Here is a 21,001-nt window from a genome sequence, read left to right as displayed (position 1 = left end):
TCTGAATCCCTGAGATAAGCCTGTGCATGTGTGTACTGGGGAAAAACAAACTCTCTATGTAAGTCTGATTCAATACCTGGGTAAGGATCATGGGCATGGAGCAAGCTTCTAACTCTTTTTCTTACCCCATACTTTTCTCTTGACAGTGGAAAAAGGATTTAGTAACTACAAAGAGCTGGCAAAGAACCAAGTACTAACCAAAGTAGTAGTTATCAGCAATCACAAAATACAGGTTCAAAAAAGTATTTTTGTTAATATGAATGCAAGACCAGTAATTCAAAACCAAATACAACTCAAGGCAACCCTGTATTCACTGATAACAATATCCTTAAATTTTCTAGAATGTCATGTATGTACAGTAGGAGCTTTGCAATGTTCCAAAGCAATGAGTGGCAGCCTTTTTAGCAGAATATGTAATTAGAACCCCACTCCTACCCCCACTCAAGAGCAAGTCTCTAGTACAGACTTGCTGTGTTGAATGTACTAAGTGCCAAATTTTAGCAAGTTTTAATAAATCTCTTAGAGGTTTCTAGTAGGTAATACTTAATTGTTCAAACCAAAAGAGGGTTAATACTTTATTTTTCTTAAATAGCTAGGTGGATTACCAGTGGACTGCAAATAAAATTTGAGAAATGGCTTAGAAAAGAAAGCCTAGAGAGAACATAATATAAACAAGAAGTATTAAGACAGCCATTCAGAAAGGGAAATAAAAGACAGCTAAGAGTCACAGTTAGGATGACAGGAGGACTGATGGAGGAACCTATCTTTCAGGTCAATATGTAGAAGAACCTTTAATGAAAGAACTTTCAGGTGAGTATGTAGAAATACCTTCAATCAGTCACTCCATGTGTAATGGACTGAAAGGGGCTTCCTGAGAAGTCCTGAGGTCTTGGATAACCAAGAGAAGAACAAGAAAGTGATTTATTTAGGGCTGGGCGTGGTGGCTCACACCTGTAATCCCAGCACTTTGGGAGGCCAAGGTGGGCAGATCACGAGGTCAGGAGTTCGAGACCAGCCTGGCCAATATAGTGAAACCCTGTCTCTACTAAAAATAGAAAAATTAGCCAGGCGTGGTGGCAGGCGCCTGTAGTCCCAGCTACTCAGGAGGCTGAGGCAGAAAAATCACTTGAACCCAGGAAGCAGAGGTTGCAATGGGCCTAAATTGTGCCACTGGTCTACAGCCTGGGCAACAGAGCGAGACTCCCTCTTGAAACAAAACAAAAACAAAAAAAAAATAAAGAAAGTGATTTAACAAGTATGTAACTATTCCTGCTGACCACCAACCAACACAAAAATGCTATCATCTATAACCTTCTCTACAGTCAAGAAAACTTATTTTGAGACATCTGATAGCCTACCCATCTCTCACCTACTGGCCCCCACACAACGTAAAAATAAACAATGCTGAGAGGCAACGTGATATGCTTTTTTCCCCTGCTGATCAGACTCTCTACATTCTGAATGTTGGAATGTTTCTGATTCAGAACGCAATATGGGTTACTGCCCGTGATTCTTTTAAATATAAGTGGAATGGGTTCAGGTGCAATGGCTCTGGCCTCTAATCCCAGCACTTTAGGAGGCAGAGGTCACTTAAGGTCAGGAGTTCGAGACCACCCTGGCCACCATGGTAAAACCCCGTCTCTACTAAAAATACAAAAATGAGTCAGGCACAGTGGCACATGCCTGTAAGCCCAGCTACTCAGGAGGCTAAGGCGGGAGAATCACTTGAACCCAGGAGGTGGAAGTTGCAGTGAGTCGAGATTACACCACTACACTCCAGCCTAGGCAACAGAACGAGACTCTGTCTCAAGAAACTATATATATCTATATAGATATATATACACACACGTATATATACACGTATATACATATATATACATATATACAAATATACATATATACATATATATACACATATATATGGAACATTTCCAAAAAAAAAACAACTATCAATTGAATAAAACCATGGATGTCAATGTTCCGTGATTTCAAATTCATTATGTATTATTCAATAAAGTAGGTAAACCTATCTTATGATGTCACATAATAGTTATTATAATTAGCCAATCCTTATCTTCACTCATTTTATATTTATTCTACTTCTGTTACGATTTTAACTGATTTCAGTTTACGATGAAAATTTTAAATTGTGTGAAGCAGTGCATAGTTTTTTAAACTTCTTTTAGAGGCATATGAGTAAAAGAGTCTGAAAATCACTCATTTTCCTATGGAAAACTCCATAAAACAAATTTCTTCTGATTAAGCACCACAATTAAGAGGTCCTTTGACCTCTTAATCATCCCTTAACTTACATAGTATCAATTGTTTCACCCCTTTCTGGAGCCATTTTTGACTGGGCATAAAGTTTCTACCTCTTCACAAGAGTTACTATGTAGCAAACAGTAAGCAGAGAAAAAGCATATAACCTAACTGCTCTGACAAATGAAGGCTTCTCAAGTTAGACCTCAGCAAAATGAAAAAAAAAAAAAAGAGAAAAAAAATTGCTTGGGAGGCCGAGGCAGGCAGATCACCTGAGATCAGGAGTTCGAGACCAGTGAAACCCCATCTCTACTAAAAATACAAAAAATTGGCCAGGCATGGTGGCACGCACCTGTAGTCCCAACTAATAGGGAGGCTGAGGCAGGAGAATCACTTGAACCCAGGAGGCGGAAGTTGCAGTAAGCTGAGATGGCACCACTGCACTCCAGCCTGGGTGACAGAGTGAGACTCTGTCTCGGAAAAAAAAAAAAACGAAAAAGATAAGTGCAGATAATTTGCGAGAGCAAATAAAAAACAAACACAAGGAAAATTTGTGAATCTCTCTAGAAATCAAGTAAATATAAATTAAAATAATGGGATTTCACCTTTTCCATATCAACTTATCAAATTTTAAAATGTAATCATTTTTAATGCTAAGAAGGGTATAAATATCCTCTTTCCCTGCCATATATAAAGTAATTCAACTTTTCAAGGCATCAGCCTATCTTGTATGCCATAAGCCTTAATAGTGGTATTTGCCCTTTGGACCCTATAATTTATATTTACGCAAAGGAAATCATCAGATATGTGGGAAGATTAATATACAAAGATGTTCATCAAAGGATTATTTGTAATAACAAATAATTAGAAACTTAACAGGTTCAGCATTAAGAGAAAAGTTACCTAAACTAATTTAAGCCCAAATGATAAAATATAAAGTAGCCTTGCTGGGCACAATGGCACTTGCCAGAAGTCTAGGCTACTTGAGAGGCTGAGGCAGGAGGATCACTTGAGCCCAGGGGAACTTAGAGGCTGCTATGAGCCATGTGAGCCACTGCACCTGTAAATAGCTACTGCACTCAAGCCTGGGTGACAAACCAAAAAAGAAAAAAAAATTAAGTAGCCACTGAAAATTATACTTATGGAAAGGCTTTAATGACATTAAAAAAGTATAAAAGGTGTGCCAAGCGCGGTGGCTCACACCTGTAATCCCAGCACTTTGGGAAGCTGAGGGGGGTAGATCACCTAAGGTCAGGAGTTCAAGACCAGCCTGGCCAACATGGCGAAACCCGGTCTTTACAAAAAATACAAAACTTAGCTGGGCGTGGTGGCAGGCGCCTGTAATCCCAGTTACTCAGGAGGCTGAGGCAGGAGAATGGCTTGAACCCCAGAGGCAGAGGTTGCAGTGAGCCAAGATCATGCCACTGCACTCTAGCCTGGGTGCAGGGCAACAAGAGCGAAACTCCATCTCAAAAAAAAAAAAAAAAAAAAAAAAAGATGTAATGTGATAGTATGTAAATCTGTTCAGTGCAGTCCGTGGCACATAATAGGGAACTCGGGTTGTCACAGTTTAGGTACTGAATGATCTAAGGCATACTAAAAGACCTGAACAAGGCTGAAGGAAATGGGGCAAAGTAACACTGGCTGCCTCTGGAAAAGAATTAAAGGTGTTTTCTTTCTGTCATCTTTATACTTCTTAATGTTTTCATTTCATTTCTTTTCCTATAACTATTTCTTATCTTAGAATCAGGAAAAGAATTTAAAGCTAATAAAATGAGACAAAAGGTATTCTGTGATTCGTCACATTGTAGGAGCTGACCTCCAAGAATAGGGATATCCCCAACCCACACATTTTTATTTTACTGTCAACAGTGGGTGGCTATTTACAAGTGGCTACACTAAAACCTGCCGGGAGGAAAGTCTGGCTGCAGATCAGGTGGAAACACAAATTCCTAGGGTCTAGAACCAAGCTGAGTGCAACAAGTTAATATCACAGAGCAGACAGAAAATATTTTATAGGCCAAAGCTTTATAAAGCTGTTCCAAATCTGTGTGCCACGGTTTGTTTTACATGAACTGTGACATAGTTTATGACAGAAGCATCATTAAAGGTGTCATGGCTTTCTGCAATTATAAAAAGTGTTGATAGATACTGAACAAATGATCTTCAGAAAATAATAATTCTCAGTTTAATGTCATAGCCAGTGAAGCTAATGGGGGTTTTCTGCAGTTATTCTGGCCTTAAGTATTCAGGATCTACCTAGTGAAAATTATTAACAAAAGACACATTTGTGAGATCATTGACTAAAACTATAGACACCTGACATGTTTTCAGTGTAGGCAAGTTTTCAAGTGCATTGTTTTTCTGATTGAATATTGTATTAATATTCAAATAAGAGGATGATTGGGGCCTTGTGACACACCCCTCATCGTCACACCACCCATCCAAGCCTTATTCAAGTCTGGAACCCAGTTTTCCTTTTCTGATTCCTACATGCAAATCCCAACTCCCTTTCCTGAGTTGTCCATTGTGCAAAAGATAATAAAGGGTGGCTGCAAGGGTTTAACAGTTAAAGTACATAAACATTGGCTGGGCACGGTGGCTCATGCCTATAATCCCAGCACTTTGGGAGGCCAGGATGGGTGGATCACCTGAGATCAGGAGATCGAGACCAGCCTGACCAACATGGAAGAAATCCCGTCTCTACTAAAAATACCAAAAAAATTAGCCAGGAGTGGTGGCGCATGCCTGTAATCCCAGCTACTTGGGAGGCTGAGGCAGGAGAATTGCTTGAACCTGGGAGGCAGAGGTTGCAGTGAGCCATTGCACTCCAGCCTGGGCAACAAGCTCCATCTCCAAAAAAAAAAAAAAAAAAGTATGCAAAACATTGTAAAAGAATGCCTGCAATCAGGTAACCATGTATTAACTGTTAGTATCATTGCTCCAGAATGAAGAAAATCTACCCTGCTATCTAGGTGTGGTGGTTTACACCTGTAATCCTAGCACTTTTGGAGGCTGAGCTGGGAGGACCACTTGAGGCCAACAGTTCAAAACCAGCCTGGGCAACATAGCAAGACCCCCATCTCTACAATACAATAAAAAAATTAGTCAGACGAGATGATGCGTGCCTGTAATCCCAGCTACTTGGGAGGCTGAGGCAAGAAGATCGCTTGGACCCAGAAGTGGAGTTTGAGATTACAGTGCAGTATGATTGTGCCACTGCACTCCAGCCCGGGTGACAAGCAAGACCCTGTCTCTATTTGAAAAAGAGAGAGAGAGGCTAGATGCACTGGCTCATACCTGCAATCCCAGCACTTTGGGAGGCCGAGGCGGGCAGATCACTCGAGGCCAGGAGTTCAAGACCAGCCTGGCCAACATGGTGAAACCCTGTCTCTACTAAAAATACAAAAATTATGCACATGTGGCAGCAGGTGCCTGTAATCCCAGCTACTCGGGAGGCTGAGGCAGGAGAATCGCTTGAACCCGGGAGGTGGGGGTTGCAGTGAGCTGACAGCCGAGATCATGCCACTGCACTCAGACTGGGAGACACAGCAAGACTCCGTCTCAAAAAAAAAAAAAAAAAGAGCGAGAGAGAGAGAGAAGAAGAAAATGGAGTTATACTTGTTTCACTTAAAATAAGATTATAAACCTGATATGTGTTTTGAGGACGTAGATCTCCCTCCCCAAAATATATTTTATCAATAAAACTTTCCTTATATCATAACTAGGAACTCTTCTATAAAATTTTAGCAGAAAAAAAACCTGAAATATGAATCCCTGTAAATAAAAGTATTACAAAACTAAGAGTGATTTTCTAGCAAAACTACTTCTAATCAGCATGTCTAATTTATCTCAGCAAATTTATCTTATCTCAGCAAAGGTAAGTGTAAGTCTTTCTTCTCCCATACTTTTTTTTTGTACAAAGTAAAGGCTTAAAGTTAAATCTCACTAAGTTCACAGTGGGCGACTAACTCAGCAAAGCGTTTCCTAATAATAGGAACCTTAAAACTAAAAGTCGTGAACACTCAATATGTAAAGGAATCATGATAAATGTCTAGGCTTGAACTTAGATGACTGACATGGTCCCAAGCTTTGGGATAACTCTTGCACAACCAACTTAAAATTACAAATTCATATTCTTTACTCTTGGACAATACTTTGTTTTGTTTTGTTTTGTTTTGAGATGGAGTCTCACTCTATCGTCCAGGCTGGAGTGCAATGGCGCAATCTTGGCTCACTGGAACCTCTGCCTCCCAGGTTCAAGTGATTATCCTGCCTCAGCCTCTGGAGTAGCTGGGATTACAGATGCCCACCACCACGCCTGGCTAATTTTTGTAATTTTAGTAGAAATGGGGTTTCACCATTTTGGCCAGGCTGGTCTCGAACTCCTGACCTCAAGTGATCCACCCACCTCGGCCTCCCAAAGTGCTGGGATTACAAGTATAAGCCACCATGCCCGGCCACTATTTTTTTTTTAACTTTTGTTGTTTTTTTTTTTTTCTGAGACACAGTTTCACTCTGTTGCCCAGGCTGTAGTGCAGTGGCATAATCTCAGCTCACTGCAACCTCTGCCTCCGGGTTATGCCATTCTTGTGTCTCAGCATCCAGAGTAGCTGGGACTATAGGCGCACACCACCATGCCCGGCTAATTTTTGTATTTTTTGTAGAGACAGGGTTTCGCTGTGTTGACCAGGCTAGTGTCTAACTCCTGACCTCAAGTGATCTGCCTGCCTCGGCCTCCCAAAGTGCTGGGATTATAGGTGTGAGCCACCATGCCCGACCCATACAATACTTTTTTAAAAAGGACTCATGTATCTCCAAAATAAATTATTGGAGGGTAAATATAATTAGAGATGCTGGGTTTTGTTAAAGTTCTCGGAAACCTGAATAACTATGCCAACATTTGTACCTGCCTGAATACACATACAATCAGAATCTGGATAAAGGAATGAAGTTATGAGTTTTAACATTACAATAAAGCCAAATTATAGTTTCACTCAGATTACCTAGTATTATCAACAGAAATGACATATGTGGTACAGGTAATTTTCCCTAAACTCTCCCGAAAAAGACAAATGAAAAGTAAATGGGAGTGGGTGGATGTGAGCTACATAAAGAGTAAAGGGAGGGCTGAGGCAAATTTTGTGGAATGATGTCTGGTTCCTGTTAATAAAGGACAGTTTGGCTCACCTGTGTCCATATGTGAAAAATTAAGTTAATCATTAAGACAATATTGGGTTAACTCATTTCAGAAAATAAAATACTTGGACCTGAAATATTTCAGATTGCTTAAGCAAAGATAAATTCCTGAATTGCCAGAATGGTGCCACACTCATTTTACTTTGTTGTCCAAAGACTGATTAGATGGGGGGCTGGGCGCCTGTAATCCCAGCTACTCAGGAGGCTGATGCTTGAACCCGGGAAGCAGAGGTGGCAGTGAGCCAAGACCAGGCTCAAAAAAAAAAAAAAAAAAAGAAAAGAAACCTGATTAAATGGTTATTATATATCCCCCTAAGTATTTCAAAGCCTCCATCCCCCTCATAACTCTTCCACTATCTAAGTTGAGAGATTCTTCTGGTCGGGAACGGTGGCTCACACCTGTAATCTCAGCACTTTGGGAGGCCGAGGTAGGTGGATCACCTGAGATCAGGAGTTCGAGACCAGCCTGACTAACATGGTGAAAACCCGTTTCTACTAAATACAAAAACAAATTGGCCAGGCGTAGTGGCGCATGCCTGTAAACCCAGCTACTAAGGAGGTTGAGGTAGGAGAATCACTTGAACCTGGGAGGCAGAGGTTGCAGTAAGCTGAGATGGAACAATTGCACTCCAGCCTGGGCAACAAGGGCGAAACTCCGTCTCAAAAAAAAAAAAAAAGAAAAAAAGAAAAAGAAAGATTCTGCTTTCAAGAAAGTATATAAGGCAACTCTTAGATATGGAATAAGTTGACTTTGAAGTTTCCAGCCATTTTTCTTACAAATGCATGCAGAAGGTTACAAGGAAGATTTCACAAAGCAATTTAAAGCAATCCTCACTAAAGGAAAAACAACAGTCAAATACTATGTCTGCATTTGAAAAGTTTCATTAAGGTCCAATGTTATACACTTTGACACATTTAGAATCATCCTCAAACAAAAAGGCAACAGGCAATCCTCTGAAGATCACAAAATTTTACTTCTAATGTGAAAAAGACTTCACGTAAAAATTTTAACCACTAATTATAACTAGTACAAATACACAGATGGATAATGTAATCATAAAATATTTTGCATTAAGCTGGCTTTCATCCTTTGGAATCCTAAACAAGAATTGCATGAATATTTATAATTTATTAAAAGATACATGGAAGTTCAGATCAAAGCTCCAGCACAACTTTATTTTCTAGGACCCCACAGAGATCACGTTTTTTCTCTATATATTTTCTCATTCTTCTCACTCTTAACCTAGTACATATGCCTACATCCCAGTGCTTTCTAAAAATTATTGAATGTCATGTTATGATCCTCACACAATTTTTAATCCTAAATCAATATGAACTGTGATACCTCAAAATAAACAGCAAGTGACATGGGTACAATATAGACACATTACATTCCTACAGAGCTGACCAAATTTGTTGCTACAATGTTAATGATGAAATGAAACTCTGGCCTACTCTGTTCCATGGTCACAGATGCACTGTCTTCCAGCCATTTTTCTTACAAATGCATGTAGAAGGTTGCAAGGAAGACTTCAGGAAGCAATTCAAAGCAATCCTGACTAAAGGAAAACCAGCCAAATACTATGTCTGCATTTGAACAGTTTCATTAACATGATGTTGCTATATTTTTTATGCTGCTATATTTGAGTTAAATGCTAACACGGGTTTTTAGTGCTTTTTATGTTCTTTAATCGCGAAATTGTACATCGTGGTAATATCCAAACTTCACCTACAAAAAAGATACAGATGTACAATTCCTTTTAAAATGTTTCATGGCCGGTTGTGGTGGCTCATGCCTGTAATCTCAGTGCTTTCGGAGGCCGCGGTGGGCAGATCACTTGAGGTCAGGAGGTTGAGACCAGCCTGACCAACATGGTGAATTCCCATCTCTACTAAAAATACAAAAATTAGCTTGGTGTCGTGGCAGGCAACTGTAATCCCAGCTGCTTGGGAGGCTGAGACATGAGAATCACTTGAACCCGGAGGCAGAGGTTGCAGTGAACCGAGACTGCACCACAGCACTCCAGCCTGGGCAACAGAGTGAGACCCTGTCTCAAAAATAAAATAAAATAAAATAAAATAAAATAGAAGTTTCACTCCATTTTTTTCCTTTGGTAAAAATAAATTTGTGAATAAAACGGTTTCCTCAGCTGAACAGCATTTAATTCTTAAAATTCCTACACTATCTTATAGACTCTATAATACAGAATACAAAATGTTAAAACAAGTAAACCCTTTTACACCACCAAGGGAGTGAGTAGGGAGAAAAGTCAGAAAAATATACAAGGCTTTGAAAGGCTGGATGTGTGGAGAATGCCAGGAGAGGGGGAGGGTTTCATGAGGTTCTAGGCAAGCCCTTTGAAGACGTCACCTCACATACATAATGTTACAGCAGTCAGCACAGGCCTCCTGCTTTCCTATTGGTGAGCACCGTGTCAGCCGACATCAGAAGATAATCATCATTGGCTAGACAATTACAACTGGAGCAACTAGCATCCACTGCTGTTAGCACAAACCTGGCAGGCTGCTGAAACAGAAGGCAGAGAGAGCCCAGCTTCCCTTCTCACTCAATGAATTTTATGTCGCCTTACCAATCACCAGGTGATTTTGCTCCCTGGCTAGCAGCACTTCTAACTTAAGTCAGCTCTTAGTGAGAAAAACAGGTAAAGGCCAGACATCTCATAAAAGAGCAAAATGTCTCTATTTAAATGTTGTAAAATCGCAAGGACTTTTCAGTGTAAAATTAGAATTCAAAACTCCTATTTGGACCTATGAGCAGGCATTTTCCTGTACCTCAGGTAATAAACTCTGATTGACCAGGTAATATAACCAGACAGGATATTTTTCACTGGACATGTAGTTTCAAGATGAGGCCCAGAATGATTCTACAAGGGAATATACTTATTACTTTGCATTTCAATTGCTATTCTAACCTATTATATATGAAACTATTTGCTAGCAAAGTAAAAAAGTCTGCAGTATTTACTTTCATGGCTAGGCCAATGAGTATGAGGTTAATCATTCATTAAAGCAGCAATAAACTTGAAAACTAGCCTCAGTTGAACCCTTTAGTGTTTACACAAATGCTACTCTGAAAGTGGGCCCCCATTCCATTAATATGTGCTATGGTTAGTAAGTATGGATTATAGGGTATGTTTCCATTAATTTGTGCTATGATTAGTAAGTATGGATTATAGGGTATGTTTAACAAAGTATTCTTATTTTAGGTCCTCTTAAATGATGCTAGTTAGCAAAGACAGCATACTGGCAAAACACTACTCCTGGCCCTTCTCACAATTCTTCAAAAGCCAATGTAGCTCACTTTTGAGGGAGATGTTTTAATTCTCTAAATTAACAAGTTTTGCTTGATACTAAGAAGAGATCTGTAAGGACAACCACAGATTCTCAAAAGACAAAGTAGAAGCTTCACTATATCATGTTTTTCCTCCAGAAACTATTTCAAACCATTTTAAGTTAATGAGTCTGAAAAAGGTAAGATTTTGTGGTTTCCTCAAGTTCCTCTCTCCTCAAGAGGGTCTAAGCCTTGGTTATAAAGTTCCCTTCTCCTGTTAAAAAGGGAATGAAAAGAAAATCTGGTTCGACACTTTTTGTCCTGCATTAGCTGGATTTTATTAAAAATAAAAACTAAAACTATAAATGAGTTTCAATTTGAACCTCCCGGGTTCAAGCAATTCTCCTGCCTCAACCTCCCGAGTAGCTGGGATTACAGGCACCAGCCACCACGCCCGCTTAATTTTTTTTTTTTTTTTGGAGATGGAGTTTCGCCCTGTAGCCCAGGCTGGAGTGCAGTGGCGCGATCTCAGCTCACTGTAAACTCCACCTCCCAGATTCACATCATTTTCCTGCCTCAGCCTCCAGACTAGCTGGGACTACAAGCCCCTGTCACCATGCCCGGCTAATTTTTTTGTATTTTTTAGTAGAGATGCGATTTCACCATGTTAGCCAGGATGGTGTCGATCTCCTGACCTCGTGATCCGCCCGCCTCGGCCTCCCAAAGTGCTGGGAGTACAGGCGTGAGCCACCATGGCCTGGCTAATTTTTTGTATTTTTAGTAGAGATGAGGTTTCACCATATTGGCCTGGCTGGTCTCGAACCCCTGTCATTAGGTGATCCACCCACCTCAGCCTCCCAAAGGGCTGGGATTACAGGCACGAGCCACCACGCCCGGCTAATAAAATTAAATTTTAAAAAGTGTTTAAAGACTTTTTGGCTGTACAGTTTTTGGGGAGGGAAGAGAATTATAAAATTGGGCACCCTAGGATATTAGGAGAAATGCACAAAATCTGGGATTAAAAAAACATGAAAGTAAGACAATTAGGGTCAGGAAGAGTTGCAAGTAAGAGGTAACAGCCAGCAGGGTTATCTGACTGCAATAAGCAATCTAAGAACATAAAATCAACAGAGAGCAGAAGCCAGGAAGGGAAAAATCCCAAGATGTGACTCTGCCACGGTATGCAAGTTCAAGCGTGTTAACCTTCGGGTATTAAAGACTAGTGCTGGCAATAAAATGGGCACCAATCACCATTTCAACTCACTGGACATTTTCTCAAGAATGTGCCTTATGCAAAGCACTCTGCTAGGTGCTTTGCAGAATCAAGGGGGGGGGGAGGGTAAGACAAGAACCGTACCCTGAATAGCTGATGGTCTGTAAGTTAATATCCATGTATATAAATAAAAGTCGGTAAAGGATATTGCCAGAAAAAAGGTACAGATAAAGAACTAGTAGGAAACAGTGGTCAGAGCCTAACAGGAGCAGATACGTTGGCACATTTTTGTCATTTTCGGTTCCAGGAGGGCTAAGACCTGTCTGGCTCAATACTGACTGAATGGAAAGAAGAGGCGGGAAATGGTACCAGGAGCAGGCCTAGGAAGCGGCCTCAGAGAAAAAGCAACAAGTAAATAAGAGGCAGTATCGACTGCGGTGGGGCTAGGAATGGCGGGCGTACATTGAATGGGGTCAGCCGGCAAAGCGAGGGAAAGCGGACTCCGGAAGAACAGGTTACAAGAGGACGCAGCAAGTCAGAGATTCGGCACAGAAGCAAATGCAGAGCACACAGGCTAATGCCGGAGGACTGTGGGGTCCGAACAGGGCGGCTAGAGGATATGACAAACAGCTGCGCAAAAGACCCGGGCCCGGGGCTAGCCAGCAGCGCGGTTCCGGCGCCGGCCGGCTCGGGCCACCGCCCCTTCCCCGCCTCCAGCGCCACCCCCTAAGCGGGAGGAGGAAGTGCATCCAGAGAAGGACCCCGGGCGGTGGGGCTCGAGGGGCCTCGGTTGCCCCAAAACGCTGAGGCCTATCTGCAGGCTGGAACCGCGGTGTCCAATCTCCTTCCGGACCCACCCCTGCACCCCCTGGCCTCAGCGGCCCAGGAGGGCACCAGCCCCGTGCCCATGTGGCTGCCGCACTTCCAGTCCTTCCGAGCGGCCCGCGTCCCCGCCTCTTAGGCTCCGGCTCGGGCCAGACGCGGCCCTTGGGCCCCTGGCGCACCGCCGCCACCAGCCACGCCGCAGCTCACCCCAAGCAGGCCTGCCCCGCCGGTGCGCGCGGCCCAGGGGGCGGGCTCCGCCCGGCAGCCGCCGCAAATGGCCATTGGGGCCCGGACCAGCCCTCGGGAAGCTGGGAGCGGGCGCGCTTCGGCTGGGCGGGAGGAGAAGGGAGCGGCGGCCGGGCCTCCCAACACTGGCGGGCGACTCCAGGGGGCTGGAGGGCAGGAAGTTGAAACCCCCTTTTCGCAGCTGCGGCCCCGTGGAACCGGCTCCTACGGCATCAACCCGACCCGGCCCCAGGCGCGCCGGCGTTTCTAGTTTCCCATTGAAGAGGGCAGGCGGGAGGGCGCGGGGCACGCGCGCTCGCGCACGCGGCGGGCGGAATCCCCCGGCACCCGAGACCCTGCTGCCCGACCCTCCCCAGTCAAGCGATCCCCCGGGCTGCCGGCCCCTTGCCTAGCTCCGGGGTGCGTTGGGCTTGCACTTTACAGATCGCCAGACCCCAAGTTAAGGGGAGGAGGGGAATACCTCTGCCACAACCCTGTCTACAAGAAGCTAGATGAGCACACCCTCCTCCGTTAAATATTGCAAGGTGACACTGGATCGCCTCCCACACAGGGATTTTTCAAAAGCTCTGGCGAAGGGACTACAGTAAACAAGAAAGGTGTTTTCCCTGATTATTAGTTTTCTAGGGAAGAGCCCCTAAGGACTCTGCAGACCGACGGGGCTTTTAATCTGTGTGCCTGAACTCCAATCAGCAGCTACGCACAGAATTAGAAGTGAGTGTGTCCAAAAGGCGTTTCCGTAAAACAGAAACTTAATAATGGCGTGGCTCCACTCGCTCGGGTTCATTCATTTATTACTGTTTTCATTGTCCCCTCCTCCCCTCCCTCCCACCCGGTCTCTCTATGAAACCGGAAAGGGATCCGCGTGGGGAAAGGGGTACTAGAAAGGGGGCATCCGGCTGAAGAGCAGCAGACAGAGGAGAACAGTGAAGTAGGAGCGCTGCAAGGAGAAAGGAAGGACACAAGGGATGGGGAGACAGCGAGGACCAGGGCCAAGGGCGGCGGGTGGGAGAGGGTTAAAGGGAACAGGAGACAAGGTCCTCCCTCCACTGCCTTTCACACTCCCGTTGCGGGAGGCCAAGCGAGAAAACCCAAATCTAGATGAAAACCGGGGGGGTGGGGGGAGGTAGCACAGGTAGGCGATCTGGACTGTGGCATCTCTCCCGCCTTCCCTGTCGCGCAGACATCACTCTATGCACACATATATGTTCTGTGTTATATAATCTATATAAAAGATGCCTGTGTGGCCGCGGTTCACACAGGGGCACCCACAGACCGCGCGCTTCGTGCACCCCCAGCGTCTCCTGCACCCGGGAGACCGGAGAACTCAGCGATCGGCTGGCTGCCCGCGATTCATCGCTCCATTCACGCCCAGGCAGGGAATACCGACATTAAGGCACTCCGGGAAGACGCGCAGGGCTCCCGGGAACAGTATCAGGCGAAAGCATCACGTACCAGTTTTCCTGCATCCATTGGATGGCTTCATTCTCGTTGAACTGCTTTTCGAATTCATATTCTTGTAAAGTCAACACTGACATGTTCATTGGGGCTGATCTTCGGAGTCGCTACGTGTTCTCTATACAAAATAAAATAATCTGTAAAGCGCTTGATTTCGAGTGCTCTCCTATCTGCTTCCCCCACCCACCCCCCTAGGTCTTCCCCACGCCGCTCGGTCTCCAGCGGTCGTCTCTCTCCCAGCCTCTCAGCTACATCCAGGGCTGAGCATTGCCTGCGCCTCCGCTCCCAGCTCCTCTCTCTGGGGCTCTCCTCCTCCCGGCGTCCGCATCCACCGTAGGAGGAAATGAATGCCTTGCGGTCTTAGTGCCCGCACGTTTGTCCATCACCCTTTTTACTCGTCTACAGGGAAATCTCCTCCCCCTCGTGCGATCGGAAAAATTAACCCTTGGCGAGGGAGTGTTCGAAAGAGCGCGACCTCTCTCCGCCCTGGGGGACAGTTTTGTTTACGGCGAAGGTGGTTGGAGGAGTGGGGGAAGGGCTCAGAGAGAGAGGAAGTGGCCTGGAGGTCATCCAGATCCCCCAAGCCCAACCTCGTGGACCGCCTTGCTTTGAATGAAGTTTCAGCGTGCAGGGCGCAGCCCCGCGGCGCGTGGACCCGAGAGCTTGGCGAGTAAACGATTGGGAAATAGTAAAACCTGCCAGCTCTCTTGCAAGAGAACTCCGGGCAAATTTGCATTGAGATCACCAGTGAAGGGAATGCGCTTCCCACCTCCTCGCCCTACCTCTGGGACCACCCCCACCCCTACCCCCACCCGGGAGCTCTGGCTTTGATTCACGCTAACCCAGGCCCTGCGGACGGCAGAGCTCCTTAATCTCGTGCAGACAGGGGATGCTGAGTGCGAGAATAGTGGGTAGGCGAGAGAGGCTAGTAGCCGGAAGTGGAAGAAAGGGCTGGGAGACGGGTTAGGTGGACGGTTTAGGTACCGAGAAGGGGGGGGATTAATGAACAGAGGCAGAGTGGGGAAGGAAACTGACAGGAGAACTGGACCAACTGGCCAAATGCAAAAACTTTGTTTGCATGCACGAGAAATTTGGCTTTACTTGCTGTACTTGTAGGTAGAACAGAATATGTGAGGAGAGGGCTGAATGTACTGTTGACCCCTACTGAGCCCTCAGCCTCCAAAGGGAAAAACTATTTTCTACTCCATCCATCCCTCCACTCATTTCTCCCAAAAGTTTGGAAAAACGAAATCTGAGACATGGAGGTATCTAATGATGTAATTGTAAACTTTACAAAATAATAAGGAAACCTGCTTTTAAAAAGTAGGTGGGTATTAGGACCAGAAAGAAAATTTCCTTTCTGAGAACATCCCCCCACCTCCCCAGTAGTCCAAAAAGAGTACTTTCATTCAATTTAGATGCCTCTAACCCACGAAAAGTGGGAACTGGGAGAAAAATTTTTAAAGAAGGAGGAAGAGACCAGCTGCAGTGGTGGCTGGTAATCCCAGCACTTTGGGAGGCCGAGGCAAGAGGATCACCTGGGGTCAGGAGTTCGAAACCAGCCTGGCCAATAGGGTGAAACTCCATCTCTACTAAAAATATAAAAATTAGGCGGCCGTGGTGGCGGGCACCTGTAATCCCAGCTACTCGGGAGGCTTAGGCAGGAGAATTGCTTGAACCCGGGAGGCGAAAGTTGCAGTGAGCCAAAATTGTGCCACTGCACTCCAGCCTGGGTGACAGAGGGAAACTCTGTCTCAAAAAAAAAAAAAAAAAAAGAAAAGAAAAAGAAAGAAAGAAAAAGAAAAAGAGGAAGGACTAATGAGAAAGTAAAGAAAGAATTTTTAAAATCCAGGACAATATATAGATTAAAGGACTAGCCTAGTTGATTAGCAAATTAATGTATACATTGACACTACCAAAGATTCTGTGTAGGGACTGTCCTCATCTCCCCCATTAAGGGTTGTCTTTCTTTTTTCTTTTCTTTTTTTTTTTTTTTTTTTTTTTGAGAAGGAGGAGTCTCGCCCTGTTGCCCAGACTGGAGTGCAGTGGTGCACTCTCGGCTCACTGCAACTTCCACCTCCCGGGTTCAAACGATTCTCCTATCTGTCTCCCAGTAGTTGGGATTACAGGCAAGCACCACCATGCCCGACTAATTTTTGTATTTTTAGTAGAGATGGGGCTTCACCATGTTGGCCAGGCTGGCTGTGATCCACCTGTCTCAGCCTCCCAAAGTGCTGGGATTACAGGCGTGAGCCACCATGCCTGGCCAAGGGTTTTCTTTCTAGAGACCTCTACAGTACAAGTCTACATCATTTTGAAGTAAGGCCCAGGCCAAAACTCTTGGCAAGATTGGGCTGGAAGATAGGTGTCGCCAGATGAGAGAGAACGATTTTGGCACAGTGCCTGAGCCTGTGAATAATCAATAAATATTTGTAAAGTGAATGATTGATCAAATAAATGAAATATGGTAGGAAGTGAGAAAAGAATCAAGACAGAAAATCCGCTTTGGGTGGCTGAGGCGAGATGATTGCTGGAGACCAGCCTGGGCAACACAGTGAGACCCAATCTCTACAAAAAATAAAAAATTTACCAGGTGTGGTGGCACATGCCTGTAATCCCAGTTACTCTGGAGGCTGAGGTGGGAGGATGGCTTGAGCCTGGGAGGTCAAGGCTGCAGTGAGCCATGATCACACCACTGCAGTCCAGCTTGGGTGACAGAGCAAGACCTTATCTCAAAAACAAACAAGCACTGTCTGTGAATTTGAAAACTGGTGACTCTATATGGAAAGCAATTTGGCAGCCTATATGATAATTTTATTTATTTATTTTTTAGAGATGGGGCCTTGTTCTGTTGTCCAGCCTGGACTGGAATGCCCATCTCAGCCTCCCTGGATGCTTAGCTAGGACTATATGCACCCAGCATATATCACAATTTTAAATCCACACTATTAATTCACCAGAATTTTGTTTTTATTTTTTGTTTGTTTGTTTGTTCGTTTGTTTTGAGATGGAGTCTCCCTCTGTCGCCCAGACTGGAGTGGAGTGGCACGATCTTGGCTCACTGCAACCTTAGCCTCTTGGGATCAAGCGATTCTCCTGCCTCAGCCTTCCAAGTAGCTGGGATTACAGGAATGCGCCACCATGCCTGGCTAATTTTTGTATTTTTAGTACAGGTGGGGTTTCACCATGTTGGCCAGGACGATCTTGAATCCCTGGCGTCAGGTGATCTGCCCACCTCAGTCTCCCAAATTGCTAGGATTACAGGCGTGAGCCATTGCACCTGGCCTACCAGATATATTTTTAGTACATACTCGTCTGAGCTCTTGGGACTAACAAATGAGACAAACAGGGCTCTTGCTCACTTGGAGCTCACATTCCAGAAGGGAAGACAAAATAATTTCTTAGAGAATGAAATGCTAGCATTACAATTTAACAGCATGACCTGAAGGCCTGGGAGTGCTCATTTAAACCGTGAAGCCCTCAGGGAGAAGGACTTTGAGTTGAGACCCCACTGGCAAAGAGCCAACCACCTCTTGCAGAAGTGTTACAAAGAAGAATGAGCAAGTACAAAGGCTCCTAGGTAAAGAATATATTTGCAAGATTGAGGACAAAAGGCTGGTGTGGCTTCAGGCCATCACTAAGGAGTAATTGAAAGAAACAGGTTGAAGAGACAGGCAGGGGTCAGACCTTGGCCAAAGGTAAATCAAGATAAGGTGTGTAGATTTTATTCTCAACTGCAGTGGAGTGGAGGAGGATAAAAGAATGTTGAACCGAATAATAGCATGATAATTCCTAGTAGATCCACTGCTACGGATATATTCACCAAAACACTCCAGATATATGTCTAAGATAATCAGCATTGGGCTGGCATGGTGGCTCACGCCTGTAATCCCAGCACTTTGGGAGGGCGAGGTGGGCTGTTTGCTGGAGCCCAGGAGTTCAAGCCCAGCCTGGCCAAGATGGCAAAAACCTGTGTCTACAAACAAACAAAAAAAACATTAGCTGAGCATGGTGGCAAATGTGATTAGTCCCAGCTACTCAGCAGGCTGAAGTGGGAGGATCACCTGAGCCTGGGGAGGTCAAGTCTGGAGTGAGTTGTATTGCAACACTGCACTCCAGCCTGGATGACAGAGTGAATCTCAAAAAATGACACCAAAAAAGAAAACCCCCACAAATATATTCAGCACTGAAAATAATAGTTTAAGGGATAATTGGAAGGACAGCTGAGAAAGGAATGAGGCCAGTAGACCCAAGTTAAGTCAAGTTGATTCATTGTCAGTCCTGCCGGGCTGCCTCTCAACAAAAACAGAGGAGGCAACCCCACTTACAGGTTATAGCAAGGTTTTATAGGGCGTCGATCTAGGTCAGGGTTAAGGAAGAAGAAAAGGCCGGAGAGTGGGGGATTCTTTGTGCCAGGTGTCTGACTGCTTCCTGGAGATTCTTTTGTCTTGCCAGTTCTTTTTGTTTTGTTTTTTTTAAGATGGAGTCCTGCTCTGTCGCCCAGGCTGGAGTGCAGTGGCGATCTCGGCTCACTGCAAGCTCCGCCTCCCGGGTTCTCGCCATTCTCCTGCCTCAGCCTCCCGAGTAGCTGGGACTACAGGCACCCGCCACCATGCCCGGCTAATTTTTTGTATTTTTAGTAGAGTCGGGGTTTCACTGTGTTAGCCAGGATGGTCTCGATCTCCTGACCTCGTGATCCGCCCGTCTCGGCCTCCCAAAGTGCTGGGATTACAGGCGTGAGCCACCGTGCCCGGCCTTTTGCCAGTTCTGTTGTGTAAGGTAGACTTCGTGGCGGCATCCTGGAACAGCTGGCCTCTGGTCAGACAGTTACAGGAGGGTTTGGGGTAGGGGGGTTTACTTTTGGCCTTTGGGGCATAGGTCTATGGGAGGGGGAAACAGTCCAGTTGGGTGGACCCTAACATCCCAGCCTTTTAATAGCTGATAGAGAAGGGGGGTTGATTTCATCAGACTGCTTCAAACTGAGAGGGGGCTGTGGCTAGTGGAAAGGCTGATATTTTTCCCATGACTTGGGTCTGAGAGGGACTGGAGATTTTGAGAATTTGTGTGGGATTTGTTACTGTTACTCTTTGGATACCTGTCAGGGGAGTGTTAGGGTATAGTTGCATAAGCTAGAGGAGAGGGTGCGTAGGAGGACTCCTGAGGAAAATTCACGTTTTATGCATAGGGATGCTTGTTGGCTGAGTACCGAGTGTGAAGTAAGTGCTCCTAAGGTAACCTTGTGTTCTGAAGTATGTGTGGTAAGATTGAGTTTGTAACTTTTGAGTGAATTTGCTCCTCTGAAACTTTGGTAGTGGGGGTGGAGGGTTGTACTGGTGAGAACCCAGTCTTTCAGGGGAACTAGGAAGGCATCCTTTGATATGGTTTCTGAGGGGTGTACCCAGAACAAGCACACCTTGGCCAGGGAAGGGTTAGTTTGACTGAGTATCGTATGTGCCTGTTGAATGGTGAGCTGAAGGTGGAGCGGTAGTGAGGAGGAGGGAAGAAGGAGTAAATAGAGAGTTAAGTGTAAAGGTAAAGAATTTGGCTTCTTCTGGAGTGAACTCCTGTAAATCCCCTTGAAATATAAGATCGGTGATCCAATTAAGGAATGCTTTGAGGGTGGGCTGTTCTGGGTAGGGCTATGAAATGTTTTCTGTGATGCAGTGAAGGAAGAGGGTGAAACGGCAGGATGGGCAAAAACAGGACATTTAGGAGGGGCAAACTATTTGTTGGTAGCTGTTACACCTTCTCTAAGGAGGCAAAAGGTTATAGATATTGAGAATTTTTTGTTTGAAATCCCACCCAGGAGGCGAGACAGTATATATTCCTATGGTAAAGAGTAGAGTAAGTAGGGTGATTCCTGTAAGGGCAGCATAATAGATGATTTCCATTAATAAGGGTTTAGATACTTACTGGTAAGGGGCGATAACTTATCTGTTATGGTTCATGGGGGAAGAGTGGGGTCTTCTGGGATGGGCATTAGGTGGAGTCGAGTTGGTCTGAGAAGAGAGCTGGAGTATTTGCAGGGAGCAACTGGTCAGTCAGTGGTGGGTCAGCTGCAGGGGCCCTTTTTAACCTGGAAAGATGGTACCAAGAGTTGTGTCCTGAAAGTTTGGCTGTGGTGGGAGTAGTGAGAAGGACTTGCAAAGGGTCTTCCCACTTCGGTTTGAGACTCGTTAGAGTAAGGGTTTCTAGAAAGACATACTCACCTGGAAGGAGTGTCTGGTCGGTGGGGCCTTGGTGGGATTTTGGGAGGGCCTGGTCAGCTTGTTCGCAGAGGAGATGATGGATGAGGGAGAGTGTTGGGAGGTACTCTCCTAATTGACAGTTAGGAGGGAGTCTGTTTTGTAAGAGAAAAGGGCGTCCATACATTAGCTCAAATGGACTGAGGAAGGAGGGGGCCTTTGGACTGGCTTTAATATGAGCCAGTGCTATGGGTACAAGGGAGGTCCAAGGTTTTTTTGACCTGAAGTGTGAGTTTGGTTAGCTGCGTTTTGAGAATTCCATTTGCC

At 44.9% G+C, this 21,001-nt stretch overlaps 1 protein-coding gene across 1 annotated transcript in view; it reads right to left on the bottom strand.

Moving 5' to 3' along the window:
* ELOVL6 (ELOVL fatty acid elongase 6) overlaps positions 1-15,139 on the bottom strand; it is a 153,135-nt gene extending 137,996 nt beyond the window's left edge. Inside the window, exons 1-2 of the mRNA XM_017958964.3 lie at positions 14,761-15,139; positions 14,487-14,607 (exon numbers count right to left, since the gene is read on the bottom strand). Coding sequence (XP_017814453.1) covers positions 14,487-14,575 — 89 coding nt within the window. The 5' untranslated portion in view covers positions 14,576-14,607; positions 14,761-15,139. The remainder of the gene's footprint in view (positions 1-14,486; positions 14,608-14,760) is intronic.
* Between the last annotated feature and the right edge of the window lie 5,862 nt (positions 15,140-21,001).

Source organism: Papio anubis, chromosome 3 (genome assembly GCF_008728515.1).
Source record: "Papio anubis isolate 15944 chromosome 3, Panubis1.0, whole genome shotgun sequence".
Classification (NCBI taxonomy): domain Eukaryota; kingdom Metazoa; phylum Chordata; class Mammalia; order Primates; family Cercopithecidae; genus Papio; species Papio anubis.
The sequence above is the reverse complement of the archived record's forward strand: the minus strand, read 5'-3'. Positions and strand labels throughout refer to the sequence as shown.